The 13835-nt window shown below is 25.4% G+C and overlaps 4 protein-coding genes and 1 pseudogene across 5 annotated transcripts in view; 1 reads left to right on the top strand and 4 right to left on the bottom strand.

Moving 5' to 3' along the window:
• The window catches only part of NAEGRDRAFT_65191 (uncharacterized protein), a gene marked incomplete at both ends in the record, with an annotated part of 1449 nt that extends 814 nt beyond the window's left edge, over positions 1–635 (bottom strand). The window contains 3 exons of the mRNA XM_002679401.1: positions 28–113; positions 247–421; positions 539–635. Coding sequence (XP_002679447.1) covers positions 28–113; positions 247–421; positions 539–635 — 358 coding nt within the window. The remainder of the gene's footprint in view (positions 1–27; positions 114–246; positions 422–538) is intronic.
• A 3318-nt stretch (positions 636–3953) lies between these two features.
• On the bottom strand, positions 3954–9614 carry NAEGRDRAFT_79010 (coronin; the record flags this gene model as incomplete). Its single annotated transcript, XM_002679400.1, has 1 exon — positions 3954–9614. One exon carries the CDS (start codon positions 9612–9614, stop codon positions 3954–3956), a length of 5661 nt encoding a protein of 1886 aa, XP_002679446.1.
• Positions 9615–10193: 579 nt separating this feature from the next.
• NAEGRDRAFT_65188 (uncharacterized protein) lies at positions 10194–11541 on the bottom strand (the record flags this gene model as incomplete). The annotated part of the gene is made up of 2 exons (XM_002679399.1): positions 10194–10830; positions 10919–11541. 2 exons carry the CDS (start codon positions 11539–11541, stop codon positions 10194–10196), a joined length of 1260 nt encoding a protein of 419 aa, XP_002679445.1.
• Positions 11542–12071: 530 nt separating this feature from the next.
• On the top strand, positions 12072–13484 carry NAEGRDRAFT_79009 (TPR repeat domain-containing protein; the record flags this gene model as incomplete). The annotated part of the gene is made up of 1 exon (XM_002679519.1): positions 12072–13484. One exon carries the CDS (start codon positions 12072–12074, stop codon positions 13446–13448), a length of 1377 nt encoding a protein of 458 aa, XP_002679565.1. The 3' UTR covers positions 13449–13484.
• Positions 13485–13521: 37 nt separating this feature from the next.
• Positions 13522–13681, bottom strand: NAEGRDRAFT_t194 (annotated as a pseudogene). The gene has a single exon. The product of its transcript is annotated as a tRNA-OTHER (tRNA).
• Positions 13682–13835: the final 154 nt, after the last annotated feature.

Here is a 13835-nt window from a genome sequence, read left to right as displayed (position 1 = left end):
GTGTAACTGATAAAACTATTCCAATACCAATAACAAATCCACTCACTACTCCAAATGTTTCTAATACTATTTCTTTCCATTGTTTTTCACTAATTGGACTTGTACCATTCAAACTATTTTTAAATTATTATTAAAATTATTATTAAAATTATTACAAAATTTTTTCATTCATTTAATTGAATAAAAAATATTGAAGTAAAAAATAATATTATTATTTAAATATATCAAAACGATATGAAAACATACATTTCCTTTGGAGTTGGAGAGTAAATGACTAATAAAACCATTGAAACGATACCAATAGAAGTCAATAATAATCCAGATCCTAAAATCATCATCCAACAAACGACGTGTGATTTACGATCCTTTTTTAAATTCCACCATTTCTTATTTGTTTTAGAGGCTTGTGTTGTATTGGAGTCTTTTTGATTATTCAATAATAGTGAATTATGAGGTAAATATTCATCACCAGAAATATCATCATCATCATCATATCGGTCGTGTAAACTACTAGTTGAGTTTGGATTTGTTGACTTACTGAAGGCTTGTTGTTGTTGTTGTTGTTGATTTAATCCAGGTGTAAGGAGTGAATCATTATCATCGTCATGATCATCATCAAGTAATCGGTTATTCATCTCTTTGCTCTACAATATATATATGATACAATAGAATTGTTTTTTTTCAATGAATTATTATTGATGAGGTGTTGTGATATTTCGTGAAAGAGAGCGCTGTTGAGTATTATAAGTTATGAAGGCTCCAATAGAGGTGAGTTGGAGAGAATCAAACGTTAAAATCAGAGAAACAACAATAGTAGAGTCAAATACAAAGGCTAATTGAATAGATTTGAATCAGTGATTTTTTTGTGATTATGATGTGAAAGGAAATGACAATGACATTGATGATCGCATTATTATTGGAAATTGTGCTCCAACAGTGAAGATATTATTGAATAATAATCATTTCGTTTTACAATTTTAAAATTAAATTATTTATTATTATTCAATGCTACTACCACTTTAGTGAATTTCGTCTGACTTTTTAAATCAGTGGGAGTTAGCAGGATGCCCTTAATCATAAAGTTATTTCGACATTGTTACCTGTTAATAAATTCTATTGAGAAGTGTCTTAGTTCAAGAATCGTTCAACCCGCCAAAATGTTCTAATTTTTAATAGAACGTTAAAAACACTTTGAATCAAAAAAAAAGCCTTCAAACATTCAACAAAGGCTTTGAACACAAATTCATCATCATAATGTTAGAAAAGAATGGAGTAGTATTTGTACCTGCAAATGCAAAGCCAAAACCAAGATCAATGCCTTCTTCCGGAGGAGGTGCACCACCTAAAATTAAGAAAGCTTCAGCATCTAAAAAGCCTTCCTTTAGTACTGGTGTTAGTAATAGTACAACAACATCAACAGCAACAACAACTAAAGCACCTCCAAAAACACTCGGATCAATTACATCATTTGCAAATGATATGAAATTGAAAAGTAAACAACAAGAATTACCTTCAACAATATTTCCCGAATTAGCTAGTTTTGATTTAAATCAATGTGATACCTATCAAGGCTTGTTATCAAAATTAAGTGATGAACAAATGAATGTTTTGAAATGTGTAATGGAAGGACATTCAGTTTTTATTACAGGTGTTGCTGGAACTGGTAAAAGTTTCTTATTAGAATGTATTATTCAAACTTTATCAAATGTTCAACAAAAGAAAGTTGTGGTGACTGCTTCAACTGGTATTTCTGCTGTTAATATTGGTGGATCAACTATACAGTATGTAAATATTTCTAATTATTATAGTATACTTATATTTAACATTGTAATTATATTGTAATACTTTATTTAAAAATTAATTAGCTCATTTGCAGGTATTAGAACATTGGATAATGGTAAAGTTGATAGTAAAACAGCTTGGAGAAATGAAAAAGAATGGAGAAGTGTTGATGTTTTAATTGTTGATGAAATTTCAATGATTGATGGTCAATATTTTGATCAATTAGAATCAATTGCAACTGAAATTAGATGTTTCTTTGAAATTGCTGCATCTAGAGCACCTAAAGAAGTTATTATGAAACAATTACCTGCATTTGGTGGAATTCAAGTTATTTTATGTGGTGATTTCTTACAGGTTTGTTTTTTTTAATGATTTTCAATCATATTCACACCAATCAAATCTAATACCATTCAATTTAATCTCAAAATATAATATTCATATTCACATTAATCTAATCTAATAATAATAATTCTACTACAATATCTATTCAAAATCTATCAAATATATTTATAGTTACCACCTGTTAGTAAATCATTTAAAAATGAACATGGTGAAACTATTTATCAAAAAAAGGAAATGTGTTTTAAAGCTACATGTTGGGAACGTACAATTAAATATACATTTGAATTGAGTAATGTATTTAGACAGGAAGAAAAAGAATGGATATCAATATTAAATTCTATTAGATGTTGTCAAACTAATAATAATATAGTACAAACATTAAAAAGATTAGAAAATAATAAATTTGATGGAATTGAAAAGGCAACAGTTATTCATACATTAAATAAGAATGTAGATACAGTGAATGATACAGAATTATTAAAATTATCACCACCACAATATACTTATAGAGATCAAACATTTTTTTCATATGGAGATTATGATCCAAAAGTAGATCATCCAACTATTAAAGAATATATTAAAAGTGCTATATTAACAAATTTTAATTCATCTAATGCATCACAGGAAATTAATTTACGTATTGGAGCACAAGTAATGATAATTAAAAATGATTTTACAAATCAATTAGTGAATGGAACAAGAGGTGAAATTATTGGTTTTATTAAACAAACACCAAGTGATTTACAAAGTTCAAATAAGAATATTAAACAATATGCTGAACAATATATTAATGAAAATGGTGAATTATTTCCAAAAGTGGTTTTTACAAGAGAAGAAAATGGAAAGGAAATTAAAATTATTAAAATTGTACATCCTACCATTTTTGAAACAGATGGTCCAAAAAAATCTAAAGGTGTTAGAATTCAAATTCCTTTAAAATTAGCTTATGGTATGTTTTTTAATTTAATATTTAATAATTTAATATTTTTATATTAATATTTAATTTATATTAATATTTAATATTTAATATTTTATATTTTTAAATTTAATAATAATAGCCATGACAGTACATAAAACACAAGGATTAACATTACAAAAATGTGTAATTGATTTATCAACAGTGTTTAGTCCAGGTCAAATCTATGTTGCATTATCACGTGCAAAAACAATGAAATATTTAAAAGTTACAAATTTTAATTCATATAATTTAACTAGACATATAAATAGAGAAGCAATTGATTTTTATAACAAACTTAAAAAACAAGAACAATATTCAGCACAAGATACAAGTTCAAAAGATTTATTTATTGAAAATTTATTAAAAAAGAATGAAGAATCTTTTGAAAAGAGAAGAAAAATATTTGAAGAAACTTTACAAAATTTAGATTTATCAGATTTTACAAGTGGTGGTGGAAATACAAAGAAACGTAAAAATGATTCAAATTCTACTCAGAGTGGAACATCTTATCATTCACAAATTATGAAAAAATCAAAACTTAATCCTGGAAGAGCAATAACATCCAACAGTAACAGTAATACATCTAAAAGTTATGGTAGTAGTGGAAGTGGAAGTGGAAGTAGTGGAATGTCAAAGAGTGGTAAATTATATTGTGTTTGTATTGGTAGAAGAACAGGTATATTTAATACGTGGGACGAATGTAAAATTCAAGTTGATCAATTTCAAGGAGCAAAATTTAAATCATTTACTTCTAGACTTGATGCAGAAAAGTACATGAAGGAAAATGGATGTACAAATTATTAATCTTCTTTTGAAAGAATATGATCATTTTAAAAAATATACAAATTTAATAATAATATATGCGAGTGATTTAAAATAAATTCTTTTCCTTTTTCAAAGAGGTTTGTTTCCAATTTTGTAAAGTAGCAAATTTCTTTTTATCCATTCCAAATACTTTTTGGAATTCTTCATTTGATAAATAAGATTCTAATTTAGATTTATCAATACCTTCTGGAATATTTGCACCACTTGTTAAAATTGCATAACTATAAGTTTTGTGAGTAAATAATTTGTTATATAATTGTAAAACATTTGAACAATGTTCAATTTCAAAAATGGATGAAGAATGTTCAAATAAATTCTTTTCATGTTTAGAAATTTGAACATTAATATTTGATCTTCTTGGAGTTCTTGGTGTTTTAACAAAACCCTTTGAAATTAAATTTGGATCTTGTAATTGTTTAAATCTAACTTTGAATGAAGTTGAATTAATTGACCATGAAATGAAATGTTTTGTAAATTCTTGTGGTTCTTCCATTTCTTGAATGACAAGTAATGATTGTTCATCTGATTTTTGTAAAAATTTACTTGGATCAAAATCATCCATGTCATCATTTTGAGGTTTCTTCTTATAAAATTCATCATTACAAGTTTGTGATTTCCATGTATAGTAATATTGAATGGTAGTTGAAAGTGCAAATTTCTTTGTTTCAATATTACATAACATTCCAATCCAAACATAGATTTTACCTTCTAAATCAAGACAATCTAAAATAAAGGCTTGTGAAGAAGATAAATCAATTTCACCAAATGGATCCAATCTATTTAAAGTAAATTCACCTGAATGATCATTAATATTATAAAAGGAAATATTATAATTATTTTTAAATTCAAAAGTATTTAAATAATTATTAAATCTAGAAATAAAATATTCAAATGTTGGATCAATTTCCTTAGTAAATACATTTTCTAATAATTCTTGATTATTTCCATTTATAGTAATTATATTATTATTATTAAATAAATTTAAAACATTATTTTCAATAAATTTCTTATCAGATTCTTTACAATATTTTCCATAATAAATAATAGTTTTTAAATCATCTTGTTCAATTTCCTTATTTAGTTCAATTCTATTTAAATAAACATTAAAATTTAAATTTGAAAAAATTATTAAATTAAATGGATTTAAATAATTTGGATGTAAATCATCAGTTTCACATAAAATTCCATTTCTAAAATCATAGGATTTTAAATATTCTAATTTTATATTTTTAGAAATTATTCTTTCAATCATTTCTGTTTGGAATTGTAAAATTTGAGGTGAAAATTTTTCATTTTCATCTAAATTTCCATTTATGGAAGTAAATAATTTAACAGGTGCAAGATTCATTTCTTCATCATTTGAAATTGTAGGTGTTGTTGGTGTAGTTGTAGTGGTATTATTTGTATTATTATTATCATTTGTATTATTAGAAATATTTAATTTTGGTAATGGTGATGATTTTGGATTAATATTTCCATTATTATTATTATTAGAAATATTACCAATAATAGAAGATAATTTGTTAGCCTTTTCAAAAGATTCCAAAACAGAAGGTCTATATTTACCCTTATGAATAAAATAAGGTACCTTCTTATAATGTTTATCATTTTCAATAGTAGTACTCTCTTCCATACTATTTGGGTTAAATTTAAATAAATCTAAAAATAGTTTAGGTTCCTTATCTTGTACAACTCTAATTTGATTTTCTACAACACCTTCATCAATCATTTCATTAATTTCAACAGTTTTATATGCAGATGTTCCTTTATCTTTCTTTTTAATATCTCTTCCTTGCCAAAAGAATAATTTATGGAAAGATTTACCACCTTCTATTTTTGTATAGGTAAATAAAATAATAAATGCATCACCTGTAAAGAAATGACCTAAATGTTGATATGGTATTTTTTGAAAATCACTCACTCTCCACATTCTAATTTTACTACTATATATGGTAGTTACTAAAGTTGGATCAATAAATTGTTTTTGTGAATTAGATTTTAATTCTTCTTTTAAATTATTTTTAGATTTTAATAATTCTAAAAAATTAATTTTTGATTGTTTCTTTTTTTCTGCAACATTTCCACGTGATTCTTGTGATTGTGTTTGAATCATTAACATTCCTGGATAATCACTAAATTTTTGTTTATAAATAGAATGTTCACCTTCTTCTATAACACGTGTAATGGATGATAAATATTTTCTATTATTAGGTAATTGATTTCCATTTATAGAATTACTTCCATTTATAGTAATATTAATAGAATTATTTAAAATAGATTTAAAACGTTGTAAAATTGGATTTTTCAATGAAAATGGATTATTATTTAAAGATCTATATTGTGCTAATTTTTTAGCAATAGCAATTCCCCATTTTCTAATATTTAAATTACTTTGTTTTCCACTCCAAAAGAAAACTTCATTTGTAAATAAACTTTCAAAAATGTAACATTGATCAGAATGTAAAACATGATGTGATGGTTGTGTAATTTCTGATACCTTATTTGGATCAATTAAATTCTTTTCATTATTTAATAAATTTTCTAATTCTTTTAAATTTACAATTTCACCACCTGGTATTTGATTTAATTTTATAACACTTAACATATATGGTGATATTCTTTCTATGTATTCATCTTGTGTTTCATTTAATTCTATTTTTAGTGGAAGTTCTTCAAAGATTTCTGAATTTAATTTATATAATCTTTGACCTAAATCATTAAATTGTTGATATAAATCATCATTTAATTCATCTTTTGATGTAAATTTAGATTTATCTGTTAATTTTAATCTGTTTAATACATTATTATTACTACTACTACTAGAATCTTCCTTTTTAGGAAAGTGAATATTTAATAATTCACAAAATTCATTTTCACTTGTTAATCCTAATTCTTTCCAAAATTGTAATACTTGTTTTTTATATAATGGTGTCATGTCATTGTTATTAGAATTATTATTAGAATTATTTCCATTATTAGAATAATCAATACCATCAATAATTACAACTTGACAATCACCACCTCTTTCCTTATATTTAATCATTTGTGAAATATCTAATGCTTTAGCTCTACATAATTTGTTAGAATATTGTCCATTGTAAATGTAACAAATTTTACCACAATCCAAAATGAAACAATCATTATGATTTAAACTTGTCCAATAAAGTGGTGCAAGTGTTGCTCTCGATTTTTTACGTCCTTTTACCCAAATTAGTACATGAGTGAGACCTTTTTTCAAGTCAACTACATCAATTTCAAGAACTTGTTTTAGATTGGTATCTTTATCATGTGCTCTTTTAGGAAATATATCTTCTTTAGTTAATTTACCAATATATTCTTCCATAATAATTCTACCATATTCACGTGATAGTAATCGACTTGATTCACTTGCAAGTGGATCTGAAATGATTAAATTATTGCCGCTACCACTTGGAGTTTGTGGAGTTAATGATAATGATGTATTAGATACTGATGATTTAATATAATCATTTGGTGTAGTAGGTGTTATATTATTATTATCAGTATTATTATTATTAGTATTAGCACCACCACCAACAATATTACGTTTAACACTTGTAGAAGAATTGATATTTGATGAAACTTTTCTTGAAGGTTTCTTAATAACCTTAATAACAGGTACTTGTTCGAAACGTTCCTTAATAGGTGGAGGAGTGTAACCAGTAGATTTACGATAAACCCAAACAGGTATTGAAATGAATGTAAATTTAAATATTAAAAACATTGCCATTCCTAAATAATAACCCATTCCCATTGTAATTCTTTTATACCATGGAATATGAGCTGATGCAAGTGCTACATTTTTACCTAAACTAGAAACTAATCCAATGGAAATGGATTTGGAAGTTGCTTCTGTTGGTGACATTAATGAATCTATATCATTTAAATCATTAAAATTATTATGATTATGTTCATGATGATGATGATGGTGATGATGATGATTTGTATTAATGGTAATTAATTCTTCTTCTTCTTCTTCATTGTCATCAAATTGTTGATTTTCATTTAAATCTTTAAATTCATCATCAACTTGTTCATTTGTATTATAATTTGTAATAGTAGTTGGGGTATCTAATGTAGTAGTTGGAGTATTTTCAATACTATTTAAAGATGATGATGAATGTAATTTACTTAAATTAGTAGTGGATGGTCTAATTTTACCACCTTCACTAATAGGTACATCATAGATAGATATTTTATCAGATGGTTTTAATGACATGGTTGGTCTAGTTTGTAATAATTCATTTTCATTCAAATTTTCATTACCATTACCATTACTATTATTAATATTACTTTGTATAGTATTATTATTAATAGAAGTAGTATTATTATTAATAATAGTATTTAACCATTGATTAGTATTATTATAAATAGGTTGACCATTCCAAGTATCTGGAAATATATCTTCTTGAAAATATTGTTCAATATTTGATTTTCTAGAAACTCTCATTGAAAGAGTTTCAATTGTTTTTTCATTTGTTAATCTTAAAAATTTAGCCAATTCAAAATTATTAACATTTAATTTCCATTTTGGTAACCAATCAACAGATGCAGATGTAGATTGACAATTATAATCATTTAAATAATGCATAATACCACCTTCTAATTCATAAAATCTAATATTACCATCTCCTCTACCTACTAAATATAGTAATTTAATATCTGAATCATAAAATGGTGTTAAAACTGAACCACCATTATCAATGGAAATTCTTTGTAAACATTTCAAATCTTTTCTAATATCATACATGGCTAATTCTCTACCTCCATTTTTAGAAAATCCAACACTACATATATACATATTTTCACAATATAATGTTTGAAATGGTTTCATACTTGAATGTCCTTCAGTTATACATATTTGTTGATTATTAGATTGATTATTATTATTATTATTATTATTACTATAATTGGAAGATAATCTAATATCATAAATTCTAATGGAACGATCATTTGTACCACATATAAATAAATTACCATATTCATTCCATCCTAAACTTTCAACTGTTGGTAATGTTTTACTAGAAATTGATGGATTTGGTAAATTTTGAATTGAATTTAAAATTTTCTTTTTTTCAACATCCCAAAAATGGATTAAATCTCCTTGAATACTAACAAGTGAATTATCAACAAGTGGATTAAATGATATTCTACTAATAGTTGATTTTGTATTATTTGTATCATTTAATTCCAAATCACAATCCATTTCTTCATAGGTTCTATATATAGTATTATTACCATTTATATTGGAAGTATTAGTAGAAGTAATATTAGAAGAAGAAATATCATTGCTATTATTATCATTATCATTATTATTTGTAGGTAATTTCCAATATCTAATAATATTATCAGAATTAGAAACAGTTACTAAATGATCTCTATTTCTAAAAGGGGAAATATCAAAATCTGATAATCTTCCCTTGTGAGCCTTAATAATTCCATAATTTTGTAATTTTTCATCCCATCTACCATAATCATTTAAATATTTAAATGATAAAGTACCACCTGTTACATTAAATGGTAATGCATAGATTGAACCATTGGTTTTTAATGTATTACTTAATTTTTGACCATAACCAACATTAATATTTTCATATCTCTCACTTTTAGTTTCAAATCCATTTAAATGTCTATATTTGGATGGTCTAACAAGTGATGCTTGAATAGATTGTGATGAAAAACCTGACATTCTAATTTTTTAATATTATTATTATTATTATTGTAATATGTACACTATTTAATATTATTAATAATAATAATAAATTGATGATATTGATGATGATAACAATATAGTTATGGAGTGAGTAACTGGAGAGAGATGATGATGATGATGATTTGTTTCTACTCCTTCTATAAAAAACTTCTATATTACTCTACTGCCACTTAACCTCTATTGTTATTAGAAACCGATAATAATCAAATAATAATAATTTTATTATCAGAAACAGGTGATGATGATTGTTATTGTTAAGAGCTGTTCAGATATTTTTTTTAATGACGAGTCGATTTTTGATGACGTTTGGTTTTACACAACGTCAATCAGTTTTTGATTTTTGATATTTAACATTACGAAGATTCACAATTGTTACTTTTATGGAAAAATTATGTTGACAGTACATTCTAAAAACAATAAATTTTCATTCAAATTTCATCAATTATTATTCATCTATCTCTAATGACTTGAATCAATAATAACTAATCCTCACATGATCATCATTTTAACTTTACAATCATCAAAATAATATATTAAATAATAAATTAAAATGTTTTAATGTAAAATTACTAAATCTGATAATAAAGATTGTTTTGAACAATTTAAAAGTTTTGATCTCATTTGAATAAGTTCCTTTGATTCTCTAACTGAATGAATAATTAAAAAGGAACTTAAAGTATTAAAATTATTATCTGCAAATGAAATTGAAAATTTTGGTCCAACAAATTTAGAAATAATTTCCTTGTAATTTTGATTTTTAAAACTTGGTTCCATAAATACTCCAGATTGAGTTCTATTATCTCTACCAAGTTGACCATATGTATTCATTCCTCTTGTGAAAATTCTTCCAATTGTTGTTGATATTAAAACGTGATCTGATCCAGATCCAATTTGATCAATTTCTTCATTTGGATTTAATACTAATGAATCATCTATAAACCATTGAACAACATTATCATGAGATGATAGATTTTTAGATGAAAGTTGTTGATATGTATTTCTACCTGCCATCCATAATTGTCCATTAAATGTTAAAATAATTGTAAAATACCATCCACAAACAACTGATTTTACCATTCCATCAAATTGTCTTAATCTTGTTGGTTTAGAATAATGTTCATCAACTGTTGATCCAAAAGCTTCCTTCTCTCCATATACATAAATATTATTCTTATTTGTTATTAAAACAAATCTATTATCAAATTTCAAATTTCAATTCATCATTATTTAAACAATGTTATATATAATTGTTACTATAAAATGAAATAAAAAAAACATACGAATTACCACCTGTAACAATATCTCTAACTTTTTCATCTTTCTGTAAATAATCATTCAATTCTATAACTTTTTCAACACTAGCTCCATTAATTTCTCCTTCACCATATAAACGATTAGTTTCATCATCTAATAACCAGTAATGTAAACCACCAACTCCAAATAATTTTACATTATTTACTTGTGTATTAGTAACTCCAGTAATTTTAGAGAGTGGACCATCTGCTTTTACATAAATTTGACCAAATTCAGTTCTAAATAATGTTCTATTCTGTCCTGATCTCATTTCCACAACACGATCAGGTAAAATACTATCAAATTGAACATCTCTTGCTAATGGAAATGAAGTATAGACATGACCATGAGATGTTAAAAAGTAGGTTTTGGAAAATTGAACAACAATTTGACAAACATGTTGTCCAGGAGAATCATTATTCAATAATTCTTGTAATGTTGATAAGAAAACAAATTGTGTTACATCTTGAGAAAAGGAATTTGATCCATGAACTCCATTATCTTCAACATCAGAGTGTGATACTCCGAGTAATGATGCTGAATTATATCCGCAACCAAAAACTACACTCTTCCCACCAGTTCTAAGATGATGAGTATTTCTTTGATACATGTTATTATTGTTGTTGTTATTGTTATTAAAATTGGAATTGGGTTGTGATGATAAACTTGTTGATGAAATTGATTTGTTGTTCGCTTGTTTAAAAGATTTATTACCCATGAACAAAATAGCAAATTGTTTCTATCAGTACTACTTTGATGTGATCGGATGATGAATATTTCTACAAGAGAGTGGTAGTTGATGATGAAAAGATATTTTTTCTAATGATATTAATATCAAGTTCATGAGTTCTAATTCATGAAAGCCTTTCAATCAAGCCTTCATTGTTGAATGGATTGTAAAGAATATTAAACAATTTTTTTAATCCAATGCGAGAACTCGGAAGGCTCATTAAGACATGTATTGAAGCCTGGTTTCATCAACTCTCAATGATTAAGTAATATTCAAAAACAATGAAATTTTATTTAAATAAAATTGAGTTGGAACTTTCTAACTTGACAAAACGTGATAAACGTGATGGTGATTTTGCACTTTTATTAATAGAATTAGAAATTGTGGAGTTTTGATCAACTTTAAAAAAAATGTCTAATTTATCAAAACGAAATTTCAATGATGAAATTCCACCTGAGATTTTAGCACACATTTCAAGTTATCTACCAAATGAATGGTTGGTTCATAGACTTGTTTGTAAATATTGGTCTGATATGTCTATTTATTACTATTTAAAATTGAAAATGGTTTCTACACGTTTTGTTTCACTTTCGGATATGGAAAAATTTTGTAATAGTCAAATAGTATTACAAATTTGTAAATGTAGTTTTAATAATGTAAATACTGAAATGTTAAAAACTATTTTTAATTGTAAATTATTTACAAAATTGGAAAAATTATATTTAAGTGGTGATTTTAGTTTAAAAGTATTGGAAAAATTAATTATTTCTCCAAATTCAATTATTAAACAATTAAAAAAATTTGAAATTGATTTACCAAATATTAAAAGTAGAATTAAATTGAACAAGGTTTATAAAAAATGTGCCAAACAAACCAATAATCCAATTTTTAACTATTTAATTTATTTATATAATAAGGATATTACATTTTTGGAAAAATCAGCAGAATTAAATTATTTTCCTGCCATAAAGAAAATGAAAAAATTAAACAAAAATTCATCAGAAATGAAAGAAAAATGGCTTTTAAAAGGAGCTGAATTAGGAAATAGTAAATATCAACATAAACTCGCTAGACATTATAGACTTAATGAAGAGTTCAAAAAAGCAACAGATTGGTATTTCAAATCTGCTGGAAATGGAAATTGTTTAGCTCAATATTGGATTGGTATTTATTACTATTCTGGTGAATATTATGAAAAAGATTTAAAACTTGGACTTGAATGGTTGTTAAAATCAGCCAAACAAAACTATTGCTTTGCACAATATGGAGTAGCTTACATGTATTGTGTTGGTGTTGGTACATTGCCAAATATGGAAGAATCACTAAAATGGTTAATCAAATCATACCTAAATGATCACAAATTGACATGTGTAGGAAGAAGTATTGTTGAATTTTTACAATATTTTGAATTATTAAATCATTTACCATCAGAAATAAGTAACTTGATTCCAAACATGAAACAAAAGTATGGAAATAATTTTGATATTTTTAAAATTGAATCAACAAAGACATGTAAAATATGTGATCAAACATGTTCAGGATTTTATCAATCAACAGTGGATGGTTATGATTCATTTGATATTTGTGACGATTGCTGTGATTCTAGCAATTTGGAGAATGAATTTAAAACTGAAATTGGTGAGAGATCTCTTTTTACAACTCATTTTCTTGCTAATTTTATTCCATTAATTGAATTTTGCAAAGAAAGAAATCATAATATTAATTGTTCACAACAATTTGAAATAATTATTTCATCTTTAAAAGCGTGTGTAATAGAAAGTTACTAAAATTGTAAATAAACTATTTTAGTCATAGTTGATATTTGTTTGCCAATCAATTTATATGAAAAATTAATATTATTGGATGTGACACGTTTCGATCGTGCGACCAGGGGCCTGGGATCTGTCCCAGAGTCTAGCTGTTTTTTAATCAAGTTTTATTCCCATCCATCTCCCATCCACTTCACTTGATACACAGCTTGGACTAGTTTTCCTTGCTCTTCCAACTGAGCTACACATCCATTTTCAATCATGAATAACGTATTCGAAAGAACTAGTTGTTTGAGCAGATTTTAATTCGATTGCATTTTGGTTTGCTAAAATTCTTATCAATAATCTAGATTATTAAAAAAATGCATTTGATTTTTAATAGTGAGCACAATCTGTGTTTGATGA

This window comes from Naegleria gruberi, assembly GCF_000004985.1.
Source record: "Naegleria gruberi genomic scaffold NAEGRscaffold_13, whole genome shotgun sequence".
NCBI classification, from domain to species: domain Eukaryota; phylum Heterolobosea; class Eutetramitea; order Acrasida; family Naegleriidae; genus Naegleria; species Naegleria gruberi.
This window is presented reverse-complemented; position numbering and strand designations above follow the sequence as displayed.